Source organism: Pleurodeles waltl, chromosome 10, assembly GCF_031143425.1.
Source record: "Pleurodeles waltl isolate 20211129_DDA chromosome 10, aPleWal1.hap1.20221129, whole genome shotgun sequence".
NCBI lineage: Eukaryota > Metazoa > Chordata > Amphibia > Caudata > Salamandridae > Pleurodeles > Pleurodeles waltl.
Window position 1 is genome coordinate 782,546,183 of NC_090449.1, and position 24,658 is coordinate 782,570,840.

The 24,658-nt window shown below is 42.2% G+C and overlaps 1 protein-coding gene across 1 annotated transcript in view; it reads right to left on the reverse strand.

The window, feature by feature from the left end:
- Nucleotides 1-24,658, reverse strand: part of SPMIP4 (sperm microtubule inner protein 4) — a 213,757-nt gene that overhangs the window by 42,082 nt on the left and 147,017 nt on the right. The window contains exons 6-8 of the mRNA XM_069211409.1: nucleotides 18,581-18,669; nucleotides 15,426-15,600; nucleotides 2,046-2,137 (exon numbers count right to left, since the gene is read on the reverse strand). Coding sequence (XP_069067510.1) covers nucleotides 2,046-2,137; nucleotides 15,426-15,600; nucleotides 18,581-18,669 — 356 coding nt within the window. The remainder of the gene's footprint in view (nucleotides 1-2,045; nucleotides 2,138-15,425; nucleotides 15,601-18,580; nucleotides 18,670-24,658) is intronic.

A 24,658-nucleotide genomic window follows, 5' to 3' on the forward strand; every position in this document is an offset into this window, starting at 1 on the left:
AGTCTAGTATGAGGGTACAGGAGTGCCTCTGCACGGTCACCACAGCTGTCCTTTGTCTATGGTTCGGGAGAAGTCCATGAGAACATGGGTATTGTCCCTAGCGTGAAATATCTAGTGGGGTATGTGGCAAGGGGGCATTGTAGCTGTATCCATTAGGATCATGATAGTGTGTTGAGTGAATACTACCTCAACTTCAGTTATTTCTTAAAGGTAACTATACCACTCGTATGCTCCAGGTAAGGGTAATATAAGTTAGCTGTTGCAGATAACAGGCTTCAACTAAAATGGCCGTGTTTATGTATCCTGATGCATGCTTTTTGTATTTTCAAAAATCTTTTTTTTCGGTCTACTGCCCAATAAAAAAAAAAAAACATTTTGTAAAGAGAAAAATGGGGCTGCAGTTCACACATAACATTTGGGTTTCTTCTAAGGTAAGGGTTTCAATTCATATGTATTCACTTTTGTGAGTGACGTGGCTGCAAGACATAGCACCTCAAATATTAGAGTCATCTTTCATATTTAGTTCATGAATCTACTGATCAAATTCCATTTCAATGAAACATGTCCCCTTGTCTTCATTCCGCATCTTCATGCCTTTTTGCCTGAGAAGTATCTTTATGATGTAAATGTCAGACACACCTAACATTTGTCTTACATTAGACCAAAGTACTGTGCACTTCTGACTACATCTTTGCCACTCATCATTGCTGATGTTGGCAATTCGATCTCCAGTGCCACCACTACATAATTGGGACACCTCCTTTATTCAACATTAGTATTTCCTGAGTGGTTGATCATCTGCAAATATCCAGTACACTCAACAAGACCAAAGGTGACTTCATCCTATTTGCGAGGCATGTGCAGAACATGCACGTGAATTTCACCTAGGTATTCCACCACACGTACATCAGCTCTACTTTCTTAACAAGCCTTTGAGAAACGATGTGCAATTTGACCAAGGCGTCTTTCAAAAGTTGTATGCACAAACATTGACTGCCTTCTCTACTCCCCTTCTACTATTATTTCTCGTACTGTGGAATATAGGCATTAATTGGGGATAGGAGAGAAACAGTTTAGGAACAGGATAAAGTGGCCTTTATGCTGATTATATTACTATAAGTCCAGGACTTTATCTTACTCCTAAAGCCTTGCACCAGCCGACTACCATGAGTCAGAACATTACACTGATAGATATTATTGTAATGGAACAGGTGAGATTGAACACCAAAGTGGGTAAAGGTGATGTGGCCATATACTGCACACACATGGGTATGTCATACCAATCACACACTGTTTTTATGACCTGCTTTGATTGGAACCTTCTGGTCCCACCACTATGTGAGGAGTGCCCATGGGCTTGAAATATTAGCCTATATCTAGGAATGGCAGTTTTTATGTAGTTACCTATATCCATTGACTGCCTCAGAGATGGTCTTAAAAGCACCATGGAGCAAGGCCAGAGCAACTAGTGATATGAGTCGCATTGGGCTCAATTTGTACTTACTGATGTGAAAGAGCAACAAACAGAGCATCTAATTTTCTTGCAATAAATGGGCCTTACGGTCTCTTCTGTAATACCAAAAACAGGAGCTGGCCTCAATAGCTGCTGAAAAATTGTACTGTGCATCTTTGCAACATATATGATATGCCTCCCATTTCCAAACGGCTCTTCCTCATCCTACCCTTTCCTTAACATGAATATGATTGAAATGTAAAACAGCATTGTGTAGGTCGGATCACTACCATGTGTACCTGACTGACACTCAAGTTATTTGGTTGCTTGTTCTTGTGGTTTTCAAATTGTTGCACAGTTATTTGTGTGCCTTCAGGACTTAATGCAAGGAATAAACTGCATGGGCTGCACAAAATTGGTCTAAAATGAAGCTTAGTCTAATGACTAATAGAGTTTTTGTACCAATATCCATCTCTTTATAGTAATCCTATAGTCCGATGCTCATATAAATTCCAATTTTAATCATCTTAAAACTATAAAACCAATTGCACCATGTACAAAAAACTGGGCTTTCACTTTATAAACAACTTACCAGTTCTGCATTATCGTCTACTGCTCCAGTAAGTTTTCCAATCAGTTTCGCATGGAAATCATCGATCTGAAGGGGATTCATTGAACCTCGGCCTGATTAAATTAAAAACATGTGTTAACATTTCTGTTGAAATCAAGAGACAATTAGGAAGAACAGCAATACTGCGTGCTCACTACGTGTGCAAAGTATGATAAAACATCTATATTCTAACCTGCAAAAACATAGGACACTGCACTGGGCACCCTCCTGTATTTTTCATTATTTATCACATAATCGAACAGTGACACAACAACAACAACAAATGTCTTAAGTGCACTACTCACCCGTAGGGTCTCAAGGCGCTGGGGGTTACTGCTAGAAAAGCCATGTTTTTCTGTGCTTTCTGAAGGTTAGGAGGTCCTGGGTCTTGCGTAGGTTGGTGGGGAGGGAGTTCAAGGTTTTGGGGGCGAGGTGGGAGAAGGATCTGCCACCGGAGGTGGTGCGTTGAATGCAGGGGACTGTAGGGAGGGTGAGGTCGGCGGAGCGGAGCTGTCGAGTTGGTTTGTGGAAGTTGATTCGTTCGTTGAGGTAGGCCGGTCCGGTGTCATGGAGGGCTTTGTGAGCATGGACAAGGATTTTGAAAATTATCCTTTTGTTGATGGGCAGCCAGTGTAGGGATCTGAGGTGGGTGGAGATGTGTCCGTGGCGAGGGAGGTTGAGGATGAGACGTGCGGCTGCATTCTGGATGTGCTGGAGTTTTCTCTGAAGCTTGGCTGTGGTCCCTGCATAGAAGGCATTGCCATAGTCTAGTCTGCTGCTTATGAGGGCGTGGGTGACCGTTTTTCTTGTTTCTAAAGGAATCCATTTGAATGTCTTGCATAGCATGCAGAGGGTGTTGAAACAGGAGGATGATATGGCATTGATTTGCTGAGTCATGGAGAGAGATTAGTCCAGTATGATGCCGAGATGGCGTGCGTGGGTGGTGCATGTTAGGGGTGGTCCAAGGGTGGTGGGCCACCAAGAGTCGCTCCATGCTGTCTTGTTGGGACCTAAAATGATGATCTCGTTTTTTTCTGAGTTCAATTTGAGGTGGCTTGCTGTCATTCAGTTAGCGATGGCGAGGAGTCCGGTGTGTGGGTTATTCTTGGTGGTAGATGGGTTCCTCGTGAGGGAGATGATGAGATGGGTGTCGTCAGCGTATGAAATGATGGTGAGGCCATGGGGGCGGATGATGTTGGCGAGTGGAGCCATGTAGATATTGAAAAGGGTGGGGCTGAGGGAGGATCCTTGGGGGACCCCACAGATGGTCTTGGTGGCCGTAGACCGGAAAGGAAGAAGGCGAACTCTTTGGGTTCTTTCGGAGAGGAAGGAGGTGAGCCAGTCACGAGCTTTGTGGCTAATTCCGGCGTCGAATAGGCGTGTGTGAAGGGTTTGGTGGCACACGGTGTCGAATGCTGCGGAGAGGTCTAGGAGGATGAGGGCGACGGTTTCACCCTTGTTCAATCTGGCCCTGATGTCATCTGTACAGGCGATGAGGGCGGTCTCTGTGCTGTGGTTTTTGCGGAATCCAGAAATGGAGACGTCGAGTATGTTGTTGTCTTCTAGGAAGCGAGACAGTTGTATGTTAACTATCTTCTGTATGACCTTTGCGGGGAAGGGGAGTAGAGAGATAGGTCGGTAGTTTGTGAGGTCTTCAGGGTCTGCTTTGGGTTTTTTGAGAAGAGCGTTGACTTCAGCGTGTTTCCACATTTCTGGGAAGGTTGCCGTCTCGAAGGAGCTGTTGATGACAGCCAGGAGCTGAGGAACGATGATTTGGCTTGCCTTCTTGAAGATGTGGTGGGGGCAAGGGTCTGTTGGGGAGCCTGAGTGGATGGAGCTCATGGTTATGCCGGTTTCTTCGTCATTGGTGGGGGTCCAGGTGTTCAGTACAATGGTGCGGCAGGGTGCTGTGGTGTTGGCTGTGTTGGTGGTGGTGATGGTGGGTGATGACTTTGATGTCTTTGCGTTCTTTGTAGAAAGATCTTTTGGTGGTCTGGATGAGCTGGTAATGTTTGCGCATGGCTGATTTGAGGGCTGAGAAGTTGCTCACTGAGGGTTCTTCGAGCCAGGCTTTCTCAATTTTTCGGCATTCTCATTTGGAAGACTAAAGTTCTGCGGTGAACCAGGGGGTTGTCTTGTTGGTGCGGGTGTTGTTGGTTATTTTGAGTGGGGTGAGGGAATCTGCACATGCTTCTAGCCATCGTGTGAGATTGAGTGTGGCGGCGTTGGGGTCGTTGGTACTGGGAGGTGGAGCTTGTGCAATGTTGGGGATCAGTTGTTCTTTGGAGATCTTGTTCCACCTGCAGTAGGGGTAGGATGTTGTTGGTGGTGGGTGGTGGCTTCAGGAAGGAGAAGTGGACGCAGTGGTGGTCAGTCCAGTGGAGTTCAGTGGTGTGAGTGAAGGCGATGTGGCTGCTGGAGGTGAAGATGGCGTCTAGCGTGTGCCCAGCTGGGTGGGTGGGTGAGGTGATCAGTTGCTTGAGGCCGAGGTATGCAAGGTTGTCCAGCAGGGCATTGGAGTTGCAGTCGTGGATGCTTTCCAGGTGAAAGTTAAGGTTACCAAGGAGTAGGTAGTCCATGGAGGCGAGGGTGTGGGAGCTGACAGTGTCGGTGATGGTGTCACAGAATGGGGGGCGGCGTCCTGGCAGTCTGTAGCTGAGGGTTTCTCTTAGGGTGGGTTGGCGTTGATGTGTACCTGAAAGTGTAGGTGCTCTGCGGTGTCTAGGGTGTCGCTGGTGTTGGTGGAAATCTTGATGAAACTTCTGTGTATTATGGCGATTCCTCCTCCTGGTTTGTTGATACGATCTCTATGGGTGATTTTGTATCCTTCTGGGATGGCTAAGGTGATGTCCGGTTCCGAGGAGGAGTTCATCCATGTTTCAGTGAGGAAGGCGATGCCGGGAGAGTTTGTGGTGAGTAGGTCTCAAAGCTCGATGGCTTGCTTGTGGACAGAGCAGGTGTTAAGGAGGATGCAGTTGAGGTGATTGGGGGGATTGGTGTTGTTGTGGTGCTTGTTGGTGTTGTTGGTGTGAGTGCAGGAGAAGTGGCATGAGTGGCATGTGAACGGTCCGTCTGTGTGTCTGGGGTCGGCCTGGGCGCAGGTGGTGTGCCGTCTGGGGTTGAGAGCAAGGAGCGCTGTGGAGGAGTAGTGGCGCTTGGGGGGGCCAGAGGAGCGTGGACCAGGGGGACGGGCACTGGGCATGGTCCAGGCGCGGGCAGATGCAGACGGGCTCGCCTCCGGCCACGCAGCAGCAACCATTAAGAAGGGGAGGTGGGAGGGAGGAGCAGCTGGGAGGTGGGAGTTAGTGGCCAATCAGGGCACAAAGGGGGGGCGGGGACGCAGGGGGTGCAGCGGCAGGGTCGCAACAACCGGCAAGAGGCAGAAATGAAAACGGGCACAATCAGAGAGAATAAAACGAAGCAGAGCAGAAAATGGGCACAGGTTAAATTAAAAACAGTGCATAAAACAAAAAACAAATTACAAAAAACGAAATACGATTTACAAAAACGAAATACAAGGTACAATGCACACTAGATACGCCTACCACTAGGCACCAGGGATGAGGCGCAGGTGGGTGCCTGTGGGTGGTGGAGGGCCTCGAACTTCCTTCTGCAGCAAAGGTGGGGTCAGGGGCACAGAGGCAAGCTGGTGGAGCCGAGTGTACTTCTGGCCCTAAGGCAGGTCAGAGGGTCACCATGTGACGATCCAACAAGGTTTTTGGTTGAAAATTGGAATTTGATGCAGAAGTGGCCATCAAGTAGAGCACTCTCATATCACCACAGCTCTTGACAGTAATAGGATTTATCACAATGGTAATTTTCTACAGTTTCAAGTTGGTAAATCTGGAAATAGACTCTAAAAGCAGCTGGAAAGGGCACAGTAAATAATTTTACAAATCCCATTATCCTTTTTTAAATACCCCTGTCTTCTTGGTGTGCATCACATAGTCGCCCTTAATGCTAGTGCACCAACTACCTGTGACACCGGGGTACTTATAACCTTTGTCAATGATGCGGAATTACTTTGGTGGCCATCGATCTACATCACATCATAGTCATACGATGATGTAAGCGTGCATGCAGAGAGATGACATAGCTAGAGCGCTCCTCCAATGGCACTTCCTAGCTTGCCAAAGGGTAAAGGGAACATTTGTATTTAAACTCCATGACAAAATCTCTGAAATGGGTAATGCATCATGGTAAATTAATAAATATACAGTTTGCTTGAGATTCCTATGTGAGTTAATTTCGGAGAGTGAACTCTGGTAGTGTCATCGACCTATAATTGAAATTCCACTAGATACTATAATTATCCAAGTAAATTAATTTGGTCATCAGTGCTGCTTGCCCTGGTCATGTCTGCTTCATGTAACCACAGCTCTCCTTTGCTCTTGTGACTACTAGTCAAACAATACTGCTTATAAGGGGAGCTGCAACTAATGATCAACACAGTTCATTTGATTTATTTGTGGACTAGTAGGACATTTTGCCCTTGAATAAAAACAATAGTTTAATTAAGCCATTTTGTTGAACAAACACTTTCCATGCATTGCTGCACCTCAACTGCAGCAAAGGAATAAATCGAGTTGCAACTCGGTCAGAAAGAAATGACTGACAGCTGATGATTAACCTTTGTTTCCACAATTTTAGCTGTCAAAGGCAGCTTGGATATAAGTAAAAAATTACTGCGGACTTGGGGATCATTGACAAGTTTTTAAAGAAAGGATGAACTATTGAGAAAATAAAAATGGTATTGTATGAGTCTTCAATAAAATGGGAGATCATATCAGATCAGGGCCGTAACAGGGTACGGTCCGTAAAGTAACCCAGTTGATAGACAAGGAGAAACGTTTGGGCTATCCATTGACAAACAAGATAACTCTGTTAAGAATCTAGTAGTATTACTCTTTAAATTATTTTCCTCTTTGGAGATTTTCACAATTTTCTCTAAGACAAATCCATAAAGGGAGTTACTGAGTTCTTGAAAAGTATTCATTTTGGTTGGAAGAGCTTCAGGTTCTGCCAAGGCCTTGATGATTTTAAATAATTCACACAAATTATTGTGTGCTGAATTATATCCTTATTCAGAGGTTTGAGGAGACGATACCGTGTCACCAATGCGTTGGATGTCCATTTGCTATATTAGAAGTGCATTATAACCTATCACTCTTGTAACATGAGGGATGGAATATCCACCACATTTGTTATCGAGTATCTCGTTCGCAAACCTCTTAATAAGGCCCTTAGTTTTAGGTGCATTGTCAGTGGAACAACCTTTTCTGATAAGAGATCTGTATCTTTTTAGAGATAAGTTATAGTTGAGTTTTAGTATACCCCAGGGCTGATCGAGAAGTTCAAGGAGGAGTGAATTGTTAAACCGGGCCAAATTTATCAATAGAAGCCTCAAGCTAATAAAAATACGACAGGGTTGTCACGTTAATGTAATTGCCCCATGTTATACAGGGGCAGCATTTAGAAAAAGTGTCCTAACGTTTTGTAAGAGAAGCTTCATCCTAAAATCAAGAAGGAATATGAGAGTTAGGTAAATGTTTATGTGATGTGGTCGATATGAATGTAAATGCAACACAATAGTGAAGGGTCCATTTATATGGAACTGGGTGTACAGTCATATGCACATTATAGCAAGAACATAGAGCTTCTAAAAGATGACCAGCAGAATAAGTAAAGAAAAATAACTAATTGCGTAACGTAAGGAGTCATGCAATGAGGAAGATAATTGGATTATGTAGCCAGATACTGACGTCCCCTTTTACTATAACGTTAGAGCAATGAGAACAATTCTGATAAGAGTTTTAGCAAACAAAACAGATTGATGCCCTATTTAAAATGAAGAGTGCTGTATATTTACTAATTCACCACAGGTTTGTGATTATGCTCTTGATGATGAATTAAAAAAAATACATAGCTGCCGTGTCTGTAAATAAGGAGTCTGTTATGAAGATGGTGTCTAAATTAATGTTAGAGCTAACATGAAATACTTTAAATTTATGATGTGTAAATGCACAAAAACTACGAGAAGGCCTACAAGCTGAGAAAGCATACTAATGGTGTACACATTCATCAGAATATTAGAGGTTGACAGGCAAACAAAGGAATAAGTAGCTGCAACCTGAGAGGTGCTAGTGTGAGATGGTAGGCAGTAAATCGATGGGAAAGAACAAGTAAAGGTTGTGTATACCTAAGAAGGATGGTAGAAAACATGGGGTTGATCCCTACTATAACAGATACAGTAAAAGCCAGGGGCATTGTGCTGATCTTGAATGACGTGGAGACAGAACATCAATGGTCCAGTAATGAGCTACAGTGTCTCCACAAAGGATGAGAATCTGGTCCCCAACCAACATTGATCCTCAATGCCCTCAGGCTACAGGTGCAGACTATGCTATCACTGAGACTGTTGTCTGCTTTGTGGGCTAAGGTAGGCCACCAGAGTAGTTCCAAATGTTGCAGAGGTTGAACAGAACAGCTGTGAGCTACTCACTCAGTCCTCTTCCTCCATGAAGATGGAGCCAGAAGAATGGAGTAGACAGCTCAAAGCCATTCTGTTTCTTCATGTTGTTGGGAGGCTCTTGAAATTGAGGTAATGGGAAACACGGAAGCCCCCTGCTGCCACAGTGGCATCAGCAGGCTTGGATGCTGTCATCCTGTCCTCTAGCTGTCACAAGATGCTCTCATTCAGGTGTCTAGCAGGACAGTAAATGAACTATGAGTAACGGTGCCACTCATCAAGCGTTAATTTTGCTGCTCTGTATTGCTTCCTTGCCTCATATTGGGAGAGGAGGGAGAGGGTAGAGGTGAAAGGGGAGCAGGGTTTAGTGCAATTAAATTGACATCACTATCCTTGGTGCAAACTGGTACGTAAATGAAGGGTAATGAGCTTAATCCAAAGCTGCCATTATAGGTCGAAGGCTAAAAGGGTGGCATTTCTCACTGATCTCCTGAGCATAGTTGATGAGGGTTGTATAAAGTGTGGAGGGGAGCAATGAATGGTGGGCTGCCATGGGATTCAAGCCCTTGGGGAAAGGCTGGATTGTTTTCAAACCTCACCAATTACCATATCCCAGTGACTATGATCTTTGCACTGCTGCTATTTTGGTATAATGATCACCCTAGAATATAACAATTGAGCAAAGCCGTTTTTTCAAGGACATGTAGATATGTGTAGACTGAAACAAATGAAGTGTAAAAATAGATCATAATCCTTGCTTTGTGGTCTCTGGGGGAAGTAGGACTGAATGCAGGGCCTTCGTTCTGAGCTACTGATTATGGTTGAAGGCAGTTAATGGCTTTTGATTCCAGGAGGTTCATCATTTAAGAAAACATTTAAAATTCACTTCAATTAAGGTATATGTTATGTTGTGCTTATAGCGATCCGACAATATTATCATGGACATATTCAAATTATCAAGATGTAGTTTCTGTGGCACTAAATACTAACACATGCATTTTGCCCATTAGGTAGCTATGCAGTAACTAGCAATACTGCCATGTACTGCTCTTGACATCATACATGATGTGCAGATGGCATCACACATAGCACTACCAATGACATTGTTGGTGACATCACATATCACATCATCACTGCTGTTATCTGAAGCTTAGCGCTTCTTCATTCCCCAGGTTTTAAGATGCATGGTTTGGATTTCAACTATGTACAAGCAACTCTTTGTAGAGGGCCTGGCATTTGTTCAGACCCTACATTCAGCATCCTCCTCCCAATAGCCCACTGGACAAAGCCTTCAGACATGGCTATTGTTAGAAATGGGGCTCTAGTTTGCATGGATATGTACCCTTATCCAAGTAGGGATCACAATCCTAGTCAGGGTAAGTCACAACACAATCCAAATCATCCTGTGCCCACCCTCCAGCAGAATGGCACTGAGCAGTCAGGCTTAGCTTCGAACGCAATGTGTAAAGTATATGTGCAGACCTTTATACAATAAACACCACAAAAAGACACTACACAGGTTTAGAAAAATATATTATATTTATCTAGTTAAATTATTAATAAAACACTGCAAATTCAATGTGCAGTGATCAAATTATGAGTTCTTTGAGGTTTAAATCCAACTACAGTACTGAGAAGACACACTAGCTCCAACTAGGGCTATCGGGGCATTGCTAACGGAGTCGTTCCCAGCAATCCGACACCACTCGTGCCAGTCACGGAGTCGAACGGACCCCCAGGTACAGTACTTTGTGAAATTGAAGCAAACGAAGAACAAGTGTGCTGCACAGAGTCGGAGAGAGGCATCGCTGGAGTCGGTATGGCTTCAGTCCCTCACGGCATCCGGGAAAAGAGGTGTCGGTTCTGGGCGCTGAAGCAGGTGGAGAAGAAGCATCAATCCTGTCCGGATGCAGGGGGAGAATATGCAGTGGCGTCAGAGATGCGTCGATCCTTTGTGACCAGGCGGGGTTGCTGGTTCCGGTCCGTCAGGATGTGATGTGTCGACTATGCAGTGTCGTGGTGACCCTGTGTGATGTCAGCGGAGTTGCAGCGACGTCGGACTTGGGTTGCAGGCTGTGGTCATTGTGTGCAGCAAGGTCCATGGAGTGGGAGTAAGCTGCGGCATCGTCAGTGTTACTGAAGTTGTTCCGAAGACGGTGTACTAGCAAAAAGATAGCAGTGGAGGTCTTTGTAGTCTGAGACCCCAAAACAGGAAGCAAGCTCAATCCAAGCCCTTGGAGAGCACTTCTGGGGGAAGGTAGAGTCCTTCCACCACAGTCAGAGGTCAGCAGGGCAACAGGAAGGCAGCAGTCCTTTGCAGCAAAGCAGCCCAGTGAGTCCTTTGGGCAGCCAGGCAGATCTTCTGACAGAGTTCAGGTGCAGGTACAGAAATTATCTCAGTTCGTGAGGTCAGGGACCCAGATTAGATACACCAAAATGCCTTTGAAGTGGGGGGGAGGGGTTCAATGAGTGATTTTGAAGTGCAAAGTTCCCCTTTCAGCCCAGTCTTATCTGACAGGTTCCCCGTGGGGGATTATCAGTCCACTGTGTGGAGGCAGTCCACTGCCTTTGAAATATAAGTGTCAGGCCCACCACCCTTCCAGCCCAGGAAGACCCATTCAGTATGCAAATGTATGTGGATGCGACTGAGTGTCCTGTGTTTGTGGTTGTCTGGGTGAAAGGCACAAGGGAGCTGTCAACCAGCATGGACCAGAGGTTGACTGGAGACAAGCCGTAAGGCACAGATGGTTTTAACTGCAGAGAATGCTCACTTTCTAAAAGTGGCATTTCTAAAATAGTAGTATTAATCGAACTTCACCAATAAGCAGGATTTCCTATTACCATTCTAACAATACTAAATATGACCTGGTTACCCCTTTCAGATCAGAATCTACCAATCAAAAAGTATATGAGGGCAATTCTAATGCTAGTCTAGGAAAGGAGCAGGCCTCAAAGTAGTGGAAAACGAATGTAGGAGTTTTTCATTACCAGGACATAAAACAACAAATATGTTCATGTCCTGCCTTTTACCTACATAGCACCCTCTCCTATGGGTTACCTAGGGCCTACCTTAGGGGTGACGTATATGTAGAAAAAAGGGAGTTTATGGCTTGGCAAGTACTTTTAAAGGCCAAGTTGAAGTGGCAGTGAAACTGCACACACAGGCCTTGCAATGGCAGACCTGAGACATGGTTAAGGGGCTACCTCTGTGGGTGGCACAATCAGTGCTGCAGGCCCAGTAGTAGAATTTAATTTACAAGCCCTGGGCACATGTATTGCACTTTACTAAGGACTTATAAGCAAATCAAATATGCCAACTGTGGATGAACCAATGATACCATGTTTAAGGAAGAGAGCATATGCACTTTAGCACTGGTTAGCAGTGGTTAAGTGCACAGAGTCATGAAACCAGCAACACAGTGTCAGAAAAGTGGAGGGAGGCAAGCAAAAAGTTAGGAGATGACCACCCTAAGGCTGTCAGTCAGGTCTAACAACTATCATGTATTTAGAACAGTGCTCAGCATTTGGTCAGGTCCGGTACTCATGACCTCCTTTTTCCTACAACAACTGGCCTGTGCCTTTGGCTGTAATTGGAGAAATCTAGAGCTAGTGCTGGCCATCAGCCAGGCACTGAAATTGGCCACAATTTTGAATTAGTCTGTTGGGCATGGGCTTTGGCCACATGCAACTGCTTCTGACAGAAAATATTTACAATTGCCAGGTCATGAATTTAGCACTATAGGTGTGTGAAGTAGCCATGCTGTACAGCATACTCAAGGTCTGTCATGGTTTTTAAAAAAGAAACACAAATCTATATGGCCAGCCAAGTCATTTTGTAGGTGCGCACATCAACCATGCATGTGTCTACAAAATGAGGGATGTGCTTTCTTTCTTTTTGTTTGTCGATCTGAATAGTACTGGTACACAAAAGAAGCAAAAAAGTAGCATGGATGGGGGTAACAGCTAATAAGGGGGATGGGAAAATGGATGTGCAGATGGGACAAGCTGCACCTCTGACTAGTGGTGGAGCCTGCTGTTATATGATGGGCACTTCTAATCATCAGTAGTTTTTGCTGCTCAGTGATTGATAATGCTGCTCAGTGTTGCGCTATTCTCCATGTGATGAGCCCTTATGCTTAATGCTTGCCCCTCAATGATGCTTAGTGATGGGCCATTCTGGTAATTGATTAGCAAAGGTACCTACTGCTCAGTAATGGGTTCTTCTTTTGAATGATTGGATATGTTTCTTTGTGATGAACATGAAAAGTAATATACATGTCAAGGTTTACTTCTGATGTTCCACAACTAAAAGAAGAATGCTTGGAGGGAAATGCCCAATGTCACCTGGGGCAGAGATAGGCAGCAGATGCTTGACAATGATTGCTCAGTTAGCTCTAGAGGTAATAGGTGCCCCTGGGTAACTCAATTCCTGAAATTTAAATGTGGCTTGAAGTAGCTCTTGGGCGATAGTAGAATATATCCCAGGTTCTCTTTAGGCCAAGTGATGTAGCACTCCCAGACTAGCACAAATCAGTGTAGAAGACATTCTGGATTATCTTTAACCCAGGAAAGGGAGCCCTGGTTCAGGGAAAGGAGATGTCCTGTACTCCTCATGGCCAGGTCTGACCAAGAGAAGAATTCCTGGGTTAGTTCGCAAGTAGGGGTGAGAGATGTTAGGAGAGTTAGGGTGTGAGGGCGAAAGTTGGGAGGAGAGGAAATAAATCAGCAAAGAACAAAAGAGAAGTGCCACTGCCACAAAGTCAGCTGTGGCACAGTGAAGAAGAACATTTGTTCTCAATTAATGAGGACAAAAATTCTGAAAAATGATTGCAGAGATTCCTACAAAGGAGGGGTGAACCCAAAACTACAACCAGAGCAATTCAGCAATGTTAGGACTTCTTCAGTACCACTGGAGGCAGAAGAGATAAAGGTATGGTAATAAACAGATTGTGAGGCTTTATGGTTTTCTATGCCGTAAGTGTCCTAAACCCCTTACAAGTTTGATGATTGAGGGACTTGCTGGCAGGGCCATCGTCACTGCACCATCTGTAGAGAAATCTAGTACTGGTCAGCGATACTGCAAGGTATCATTTCTACAACTTTATGACAATAGGAGAAGGGCATCTTTAGACTAGTGTAATAGAATATTACAGTTGAAAAAACAGAATGCCTGGTGCTACACAAACATAGGCCCTCAATTTGACTTCAGTGGTCTTTTTGGAAGACCGCCGAAGCCGCTGCAGCCAACAGACCGCCAGTGCTGGTGGTCTGCTGACCGCCATATTAGGAGTCTTTGGAGGAATTCTGCCCATTTACGGGTGGTAGTCTGACTCCGAAGAGGTGGTTACATCACCAGCACCGCCAACACAGCAGCAAGACTTTGCCCTCCATATCATGAGCCGTAATACGGCTTGGCGGAGTCTTGCTGGCCTGATGGTGCTGGCGATGCAAGACCGTCTGGACCCATCCCCTCCCAGACGACCTCTTTGACGGAGAAGGTAAGCGATCGTCCAAAAGGAGGTGGGGGATGGGGAGAGTTGGGTGCATGTTGGTGGTGTGTGCGTGTATGTGTGCAAATGGAGGTGTATAAGTGTGTGTATGTGTGCGAATGGGGGTGTATATGTGCGTGTATGTGAGCGATGTAGGATACTCTGTGTGCAAGTGTGCGGATGACAGAGGATGCGTATCTGTGAGTGCAGGAGTGTAACTGGATGTGAACGGGTGGAGGGTGTTTGTGGGTGCGTGTATGCATGTGTGAGTGCGTGAGTGAAAGTATGCGGAGGGGTGGTGAATGCGTGTGTGTATGTGATTGAATGTGAATGTTTGCATGAATGTATGTGCAAGTGAATGGGGTGTGTGTCAGCATGTATGCAAGTGAATGGGGGGTGTCTGCATGTATGCAAGTGAGTGGGGGTGTCTGTGTGAATGTATGCGTATGCCGAGGGTTGTGAATGTGAATGCATGCATGCATGAAGGGGTGGGGTGTTTGTAAGTGTGTGGACGGGTGGGGGGTGGTGTGTGCATGTGTGTGGGTGCATGTGCCAGCAACAGGAATGTTGATTCCTATTGCCGAGTGCGTTTCAACCAGAGTTTTCATGGCAGGGTGAGCGCCACAGAAAGCCTGACAATCTGCAGCCTTGTAATCTGGCTGGCAGGCTGAGGCCTGCCGATGGGTTGGAGATGGTCACCACGGCGGTGTGACCGCACTGGCGTGCTAGGTGGCGTTGTGGAGGTTTGGCTTCTGCCAAACCCCACAGCTCATGATGTGGCGGTCTTTACCGCTGGGTTTGCGGCAGTAAGACCTCCACAGCAAGGCTGTCAGTCTGATGACTGCCAGCCACCGAAATGAGGACTATAGTGTTGAAGGTACAATTACAAGTACCAGCAATAACAACTGTACAAAATACTTTTCTGTAAGTTTGGTTTCTCCCCAACATACAACAGGCTTTGAAAGTGGCCTAGAATAAAAGGCATGAAACATGTTCGCCAGAAATTACTGGCTGCTTATTAGTTTGATTTACTTCCATAGCGTGAATTTCAAATTTTGGATTCTCAAATGCACTGGTATTATCTATAGCACCTCAGAAAGCATGACATCAATATTTGAAAGAGTGCGGGAACAGCGAGTCAACACATTTTATACTTTATTGCAAATAAATATGTGTAACCATAATTATTAGCAGAGACTAGGCCACGTATGTTGTAACTGTGATCTATAAAAATGTCCTCAAGTCTCCTCTAGTTTAGCAGCCTCACTGAAATATATTAAGCCTGGTGTGTGTAAAATTTTATAAATGTGCAACAATATCTGTTTCTGATAGAAAAAAATTATGAAAGCAATATGTTGAGAGAGGGACATCAAAAAGTGGAAATATTTCAAGTTGGCATGCTACCTGTAAAACTCTGGTTGTATGTAGTCAGCCACTGTGATTTCTCCATATTTCTCATGGCATTCACTGATCTCTGAGACAGAGTTTCTTCCCATGGTCTTAGTGTTGCATTTGGAAGTACTGTTTTTGGAGGTTTAGGATAATAAATTTGCTGATTTCCTTTGTCAAATTTGGGAATCTGCAACAAAAATATACAAATAAGAAAATATAAAGTATGACACTGTGTTTGTAATATGTTTTCTCACGTTTGGGCATGGCTCATGATAAAAGAAAACATTTAAATTGCTTGATGTTAGCTCACTATTATGAACACACCACTTTAGTGCATACCACAATAGGTCATAAAAGAACTGTATACAAATTTACAAACTGAAAAGTGGGTAAATAACAAATGCAGGGTCAGTGTCAGGGCATGTAAGAAAGCAAAATGCCCTCAATTTAAAGTGAGGTCAGCATGGAGCCTAATCCCACTTTAGGCCAAAGAACCCAATCCTGTATCTAATTAGAGTATCCAGTTCTATTACTTGCACACTCAAATCGAACTCCAGGAATGCAATCAAGATAGTAAATTCTGTATCACAAGATTAGGTGCACAAAAACATGTGTTATAAGGGACTTAAAAGGAGGGGTTTCCTCACAGACGAACAAAAAAACATTTCTCACCTGGTGCACAATTTGCAAGAGTGAATTTAGAAAAAAAACAAAGAAATGCTAGGAATGCACATCTTTAAATTTTCATTACTCGGAATCCTGAAAAAATCACAATATTTCTTCAATTATAAATGGAAATCAGCAAGAGATGTTTTCCAACATTCTGGGTCCCAACTTTGTAAATCCTTCCTAGAAGGTGCAAGTGGGGTGTCAGACACTTTTGGAATAGATGCACAGGTCCTATGGAACAAATTGCTGTCTGTAGATGATTCCAGATATTGGACCTCTAGCATGACAAACTCTTCTGTCTAGACCTAGGTGGTTTCTCCTGGGGAATTGCAGCTATCAAGTAGTTTCTGGCTCACACAAGTCCTGCCAGTTAACTAATAGATGTCATTTGAATGCTGCGAGTTGGAGGCAAAAAGTGGACTACTGTTGTGGACAGACATGTGAATTCACAAATGCTGCTAACTGTAGTGAATAGAAATCTTATAGTAATATGTGGTCAAACTTAAAAATATCCCAATGTGAGTTTGGATGCTGAGTTAAGGATTTTCTTTTTTGTGTGTGTATTGGGTCCGGGGGGGTGGTATATCATGCAAAAAACAAGAGGACTCTTCTAGTCAATTCAGAACTTTAAAAGAGCTGTAACTAAATTTTACCATCATTCCTGTTTTTTAGAAAGCACTTTTACAACTCAATGGATGTTCTATCAAAGTGTCAGAATGAAATACAAAGAGAAACAGAGACAATTTGCAGGAATTCTTAGTATTACTGCATACACTATTGAGTAAGAGATTACTTTACTCAGTCACAATTGTGTGGACCAGCACTGGAACCCATGATTGATACAACTGGAGAAGACAATTTCACATTTAGTTCAAAGTAATAAAGAGTCTAGTAATTGTCAGGTTTCAAAATCAAAGTAAGGGTGGTAAAAGTATAGGTAGAGACTTAACATAAAACCCCATAGGTAATAATGCTAAAATAGGTTAATTTATTTCAACTTTGCCCAAAGGTATACATTTTGCTGCCTGTCAGGAAATAATAATACATAATTAAAAAATTATATACTATTTTATTTTAAATAAACTTTTTAAAATGTAAAAATAAATTCACATCTTAATTTTCTGTAAAAACAATAAATAACTCTGTACATGACATTTGATAATGTGTAATACATTTTGAAACAAACATTTTACTGTAGGTAGGATATTTATTTGAATACATCTTTAAATAAGGTAACATAAATTAAATGTTTTTGAAGTAATCGTTTTTAATATAGTATTAGGATAATAGTGCTGTAACTTTTAATTGTTTTTTAGGTTTAAATAATCTATGAAATTATGTCACATTAATATGCAACATTAGAATAAGTTTACTTCTATTTTTTAAAGTTTAATAAACGTTGATACTTTTCTCTAAATTTTACCATAGGGAGATCTGTCGTTTGGCGGCAGAGACCTCCCCCATGTGTGAAAAGTTGCTAGTAGTAACTTTACATTTGTAAATTTGGCTCCACCTCCTGGTTTAAGAGGTGAAGAGATGTAAGTTACACTTTAAGTAACTTTACACTCAGAAATGGTGAATAGTTGAAACTTGTAAAGTTACTCCAAAGTTTAAGAATAAAATACACATGGTTAATGGTGATTGCGATGAAAAATGTCTTGCTGTGACACAAAATTATAAATAATTTAAGATGAAATGCTGAAACATAAAATTGAACTTTAAATTAGTTTAGAATAAAAATTACAGAAAATGTGAAAATTCACAAATACACAATACCATGAAGTAAGAGAAATCTACTACATAATCTTGCAAAGCAGGTATTTCACAGTAAAATTCTTCTTTTACCTGTGAAACACAAGCAATATATGGGCCCTTGAGCATAGCATAAGGATGTTTTTCCTGGATCTTCTCTGATTTTGCTGTAGAGAGAGTTAAGTGTTAAAATTGCTAAAATAGGGGAACTGCATGATATGGCATGTCTGTGCCAACTCCTTGCTATTTCGTGTGTGCTTCATTCTAGTTTGACAGTGGATTGCATTTGGAAGACATTTCTTCTGCTTGTGTCTGTCGTCAGGACTGCAGAAGGACTTCCTTTAAATACTCCCATACACTTACATGCACCCAACACTGTATCATCTTCTGCTTTACTCCCACCTGATACATGGGCCTCTTCGTGGAAGCACAGACTATGCATATTGTTCAAAGGCCACTAAATGTTATTGTTTTCCTGATTTACATGTTTTCTAGCCTTGGTCAGGGGTTGTTTCCTCAGATATATGGCTTGCCTGTTACCATAAAAACCAGTTACTTTGAATCGTCTCATTTACCTGTTTCCATTCAAAGTTGTCTGAGGAAAGGTTACAAGTCCGAGTTATGCTTTTGGCCTATTAAACAATCTGGATTTGACAGATAATCATCAGATCATCTTTAAACCGATGAAGTAATATTGAATGTCCCTTTTTATTTAAATATAATTGTCTTGGGAAGAAAATACTCACATGAAAGTATCCATGCTGTCCGGGCCAATGTAAGCTTTTCCGTAAGGAATCAAAAGGAATCTTGATAACTTCATGTCTACATGGGTTTCCTAAAATTTGACAATAAAACATGCATATGTTTTCACACATAACTGCAGATTGCTTCCTCAGATTTTGATTAAACTAAAATGAAAAGGAGTGATTAGTTCATTTTGTAAAGCATATCAATATTCTTACTGTATTTTTATATGTAGAAGTGTGTTGTCAAGTGAAAAAAATGATGCTTTAATTAATAACATAAGTTCATGTGTTGACAGTTTTTGTAATGCAATTATGACATAAGGACTACAGGAAGACATGCAAAAAACTGTAGAAGAAAAATTATGATGGGTTGTAAACATTGGATTATTACATTTACTTTCACTTGCCTACCTTTAAATTCCCCATCATATATGGGATAAAAAAAACCTTGCCATACATTATAACTATATTGGAAGGCAGCATGGAGTTCCGGTCCATATAGGGAATGATCCCAACCGGTAAAGGAGTGCTAGGGTAATTAGACTATATAGCCATAAACTAGGACATCATTCAGTTCATCAAAATGTTTTTCATTCAGTCAGTATGTGCACAGGAGCTCTAATGTAGAGTCTTCATCACACTTTTATTCTTCAATTAAAAAAATCAGCTCAGCCAACACATTTCGTCCTTCCAAAAGGACTTTATTAGGGCTGTGAAATGAATATATTTAAAACCCCACTACTTAGAAACCATCTTGACTTCAAAACCCACAAAATATACAATATTTACAGATGGAATCCGATTTGTTACCACATTGTCAGAACATGCTTCAAATGTCTCCCTTTTCATATTCTATCCCAAAAACATCAATACATAATTCAATGATAGATCTTTCAATGTTACTTATATTGATACTCTAAACAGTGCCCAGTGTAATATATACCAACTAGAATCACAAAAGTAAATAATACACACAAGAGAGAACAGTATAGTGCAGATTCGATTATTCCTCGACAGAAGACATTGTGATATCATAACTCAACTGTAATAACTTATTGCAGTTGGGCATCTACGTCATTTCTTTACTACAGGCAGCTGGAGACATGACAAGTGTTCTGTAATAAGGAAATTAGGCTCAAGGTTTCATACAGGGATTGCAGGCTTCCATGTATTATAAGACTGAGATAGGTGTGGCAGTCTTAATTTTCGAATGCCACATAGACTGATGATTTATGAAGCAGGTGTCAATTTGTTAATGGAAGCATGCAAAGTTTTATTATAAGCACCCCATGTTATAAGGAGATATGAATCTCAACCTTTTAAACAAATACAAGACTCATCATTAGCCATACATATTCTTATTATTTCAAATGAATTGAAAAAAGTGCACCTCTTCATTGGCTGCTCTTATAGAAACAAATATAAAAACAAGAGGAAAATACTCACATTACTCAAGCATGTTTGACTGAGACCACACAATATCATCTAATCATCTGGGATAATACCAACTATGCGCATTAACTAGAACACTCCAAGGCAAGTTCAGTTTCATTTCAGTTTCATAATTTTATTCGGCATATATACTTATAGCCATAAATACAACTAAAATATCACAAAACATACACCACACAAAATGTAAAACATAAAAATAAATAATAAATAATTAAAAACAGATAAAGACCAATCCAAAGTCATTAACTACCAGACAATGTCCCTTACATCCTTCCCTACTAGATTATAATACTTTTCCTTGCATAGAAACACTTTTTAATATAAATTGCTACATGAATACACAAATGCAGGTCATTTAATGCAAGTAGAAATTTCATAGTGCCTTGATAGGGTCCTATATTTTACACAACAAATAAAGGTTTAAGATAAAAACACCTAAAATACATATAAAATTATAAAATTTACAAAACAACATAAATTGCAAAGTGGATTGTTTATTGATTCTATCACATGGGCAGGCCATTGTTTCGGGAGGGCACCATTTTATCTTAGGTAATGCCACTAAGTGGTGCACTGTACCTAATCTTAATCTTGTTAATACAAAATGATGTTGCAGATTGGTAACTGTAGATAAATAACTTTTACAACCTTCTTTTGATTCCAGTGACATATAGAGGGCAACTGACATTTTAGACATTTCAACTTCCCTCCTTCTTTCCAGACTCTGTTGTGAAAAAAACCCTTTTTTTTTTTTTTTTTTTTTTTTTTGGAAGAGAAAGTACTTGTTGGGGGTTCTCCATAACAGACATTTTGAATGTTCCCTTAAAGACAAACTCAATATATGCGAGACAACGAATCCGAAAAGCATGATCGAGTTTTAAGCAATCTTGAATAATCATTTTAGTAAAACTAGTTTCCTCTTTGGCCTAAATGCTATGCCTCAGTAGCAGAGGTCTTATCAGGAACACATCCTCTACAAACTGCAGTCCTACTTCCTATAAATGAACCATGTTGATGCAGAGGTAGGTAAACATAGAAGCCTCTTCAAAAATTCTTTCCTCTACTTGTAGGGTGGCGCCTGACCTACAACCCCCAGAGACCCGCCCCATAAGGGGCCATTGTCACCACCATTTTACATTATTAATTGGAGTATTCTCGATATAAAAGGCTTTACACTTCTTCACTTTTTGCCCACAGACAATAGTGTATGTTTTAGTTTTATTTATTACCATTCCCCTCAATGTCATAAAATCAGCAAAAGTGCTCATTACGGTCCGTAATCCCAATGGGATCCTGGAAAGAAGGACAGCGTTATAGGCATATAGTAACACAGGAATATGCCGACATGCGGCCCTGGGAACATCAACCTGTAAGAGTTGCGGAAAATTGGCAACCTCATTTATAAACAGTGAGAACAGTAATGGGGCTAGAACACAACAGTGGTGAATCCCCCTCTCTCATATGGTGTGTACATTCCCCTGTGGCTCCATAACGTACCATGCATGATAAATTGCCATAAAGCCGGGGCACAAAACCAATAATCTCCCTTGGAGCACCAAGGTCCACTAGAGTTGACCAAAGAAAAGCATGATCAACACAGTGAAAGACACTACTAAGATCCACAAAACACAGAAATACAGGGTACTTGATTTGGCCCTGGTATACTTTCCTATTAATAAATCTAGATTTACTCATTGCTCGATAGTGCCCAGACCCTTCCTAAAACCAAACTGTGCCAGAGATAGGACATTGCACTCCTGAACCTTCTCAGTAAAATCCTGCTAAGCAGCTTAGCTGAGAAATCCAGGAGTGATATTGAACAATAATTTTATGGTCTGACTTATCTCTTTTTTTTTTTAAATAAGTTGGAATTATTTATGAAGAGGTTCAAGAAGAAGGTATCTTCCCTGCAATTGCAGCATTAAACACCCTGGTTAGAACTGGACCAAGGAAATTGGAGGCAGATTTAAAAACCTCAACTGGCACCCCATTGGAGCCTGGGACCTCACCCTCACAAAAACCTAATAACTGCAGGGTCCCAAGGGAACTTGCGGAGGGCTTCCTTTAGTTCCTCATATACATCATCACAAACCCTATCAAACTAACCTCTCTCCCTCCTACTTTCCTTGCCCTTCATTTGTTGTGTCAAAAGTACCTTAATAGAACCAAAAATATGGTCAAAAGACTTTAATAATACTATTGGGGAGACTTCTTCCTGATCAAGTTTACCTTAAGGTTAGTATGACTATTCAGAAAGTAAAGCATTCTGCTTCATTTACAATGAAAAAAACAAGGGTAAAATGGGAGATAATTCTCACTTCACACTACACAGAAGCTAATAAACAATATACTCAATAATTTTGTCTTGTGCATACACAGTCAAACTACGTAAAACCAGCTCTGTCAATGTACTTCATCCACTACAATAGGCCGCATACACTTGTGTGCCCAATTTTAGTATTAGGAAATGAAAATCTATATTAACACAACAGAAATTTTAAATGAATGCATGTTGTCAAAATATATTAGCAAAATTAGTTACAAATAAAATAAAAATTGCATTCAAGGTTGCTGATTGACAGAAAGAAGAAAACACAAACATGTACAAGCACTGAGTGAATATGTTCTGACACACACTGACACAATGTAGTAGGTCTTTTCATTCTTTAATAATTACATTCAGCTACAATTTACCATACTGGTTCACCAAATAAAATATAACACAAACATTGCTATCTGCTACACATTCCCCAACAAGCATATGTTTATCGCTATAATAATTTATTTTTATGTTCTATTTGCTAAGGGGTGAACCATACTAAAGCAGAAGTCATGCAATGGAAAGTGAACAATTGCCTCCTGTCTAAATTACAGTTTATACATTTTGTAATGTTTCAAGTACAGCAACTCTGAAGATAAGCACAGATGAGTTATTTATCCTAGATATGTGCAAAAGCCTATTTAAGATGTCTATTCTAGCTACATTTTATTTCTGGTTCAAGCCACTCTATTATATATGTGCAACCAGTGCAACCAGTAAAGCTCATCAGAATATTCAGAGATAAATTAACCAGTGTTGCAGGGAGCCTAGCTGAGATGGACAAAATTGAAATTATGATTATCAATTTCTAGCTGCATTTCTGTGCTTTTCAAATGAAGTATGACCGGAAACATTTAGGGGGTAATTACAACATTGGCGGTAAAAGCCGCTTACCGCCGTGCAGAAGACCGCCATCACACCACCGCAGCTGCGGAATTCCGCCACAGCTATTATGACCCACATCTCGGAACCCGCCAAAATTCAGACACCCACTCAAGTCCGCCACACCAAAGGTCAGTGATAAACTGGCGAAAACAAAACCTCCACCGTCACGCCAACAGAAATACGCCCACACTATCACGACACACGAATCCACGCAGCGGTCTTTCAACCGCGGTATTCCATTGGTGGTACACACCGCTGCGCTCAAAATACACACACATTTACAAAACACAACCACATTGGACAATTCGAAATACACACACCTGAGACACATACACACACCACTCCCACACACCCAATATAATATAAAACACACACCCACATCACCCACAAACCCCTATGACAAAAATTAAGAACGAAGCACAGAGAGAGACACCACCAGCAAGTACAACAGCATCCACAGGCACATAACACCATCACCCACACAACTTCCACGCACCTCACACAACACACCACTACATATCACCACACACACCCCCCCATACATCACCTAAACCACCCAATGGCATGGCAAAGACACCCCAGGTTCTCGGATGAGAAGCTCATGGTCATGGTGGAGGAAATCGCCCGGGTAGAGCCACAGCTATTTGTATCACAGGTGCAGCACACCTCAATTGCAAGGAAGAAGGAAGATGGAGCTATGGCGAAGAATAGTGAACAGGGTCAAAGCAGAGGGACAGCACCCAAGAAATCGGGAGGACATCAGGAAAAGGTGGAACGACGTACGGGGGAAGGTGCGTTCTGTGGTCTCAAGACACCACCTGGCGGTTTCATCGGACTGCCGGCGGACCCCCACCTCCTCACCCACAACTAACAACATGGGAGGAGCAGGTCTTGGCAATTCTGCATTCTGAGGGCATCGCAGGAGTAGGTGGAGGAATGGACTCTGGTAAGTCAAGTCTTAACTATTACATCCCCCACACTACCTGCATGCTATCATATACCCCCACCCTCGCCCTCACCCCTATCACTCCAACCCCTCACAAATGTCCCAATATCACAAACCACCTATCCCAACACCAAGCCCTGCATGCAACAACAAAGCATGGACACCCATCACCAAAGCATGCACACTGCACATAGCCATACACCCCCCTAAACCATCATCACACAAGGTCCCACACAGGAATGCCAGCACTGGGGTACACTGTCACCCACCCATTGCACACCATGCACACACAGATGCAAGAATCATGCCTTTCCACCCCTGCAGGACCCCTACCCAACGTCACCAGACAGGAGGGTCCAGACATGTCCACTCCACCCACAGAAGAGGCCCACAGTGATGACAGCACCTCTGTCCAACTGGATCTAGATGACCAACCCGGCTCATCGGGGGCCTTGGCACAGTCGGTTCCCCTCAC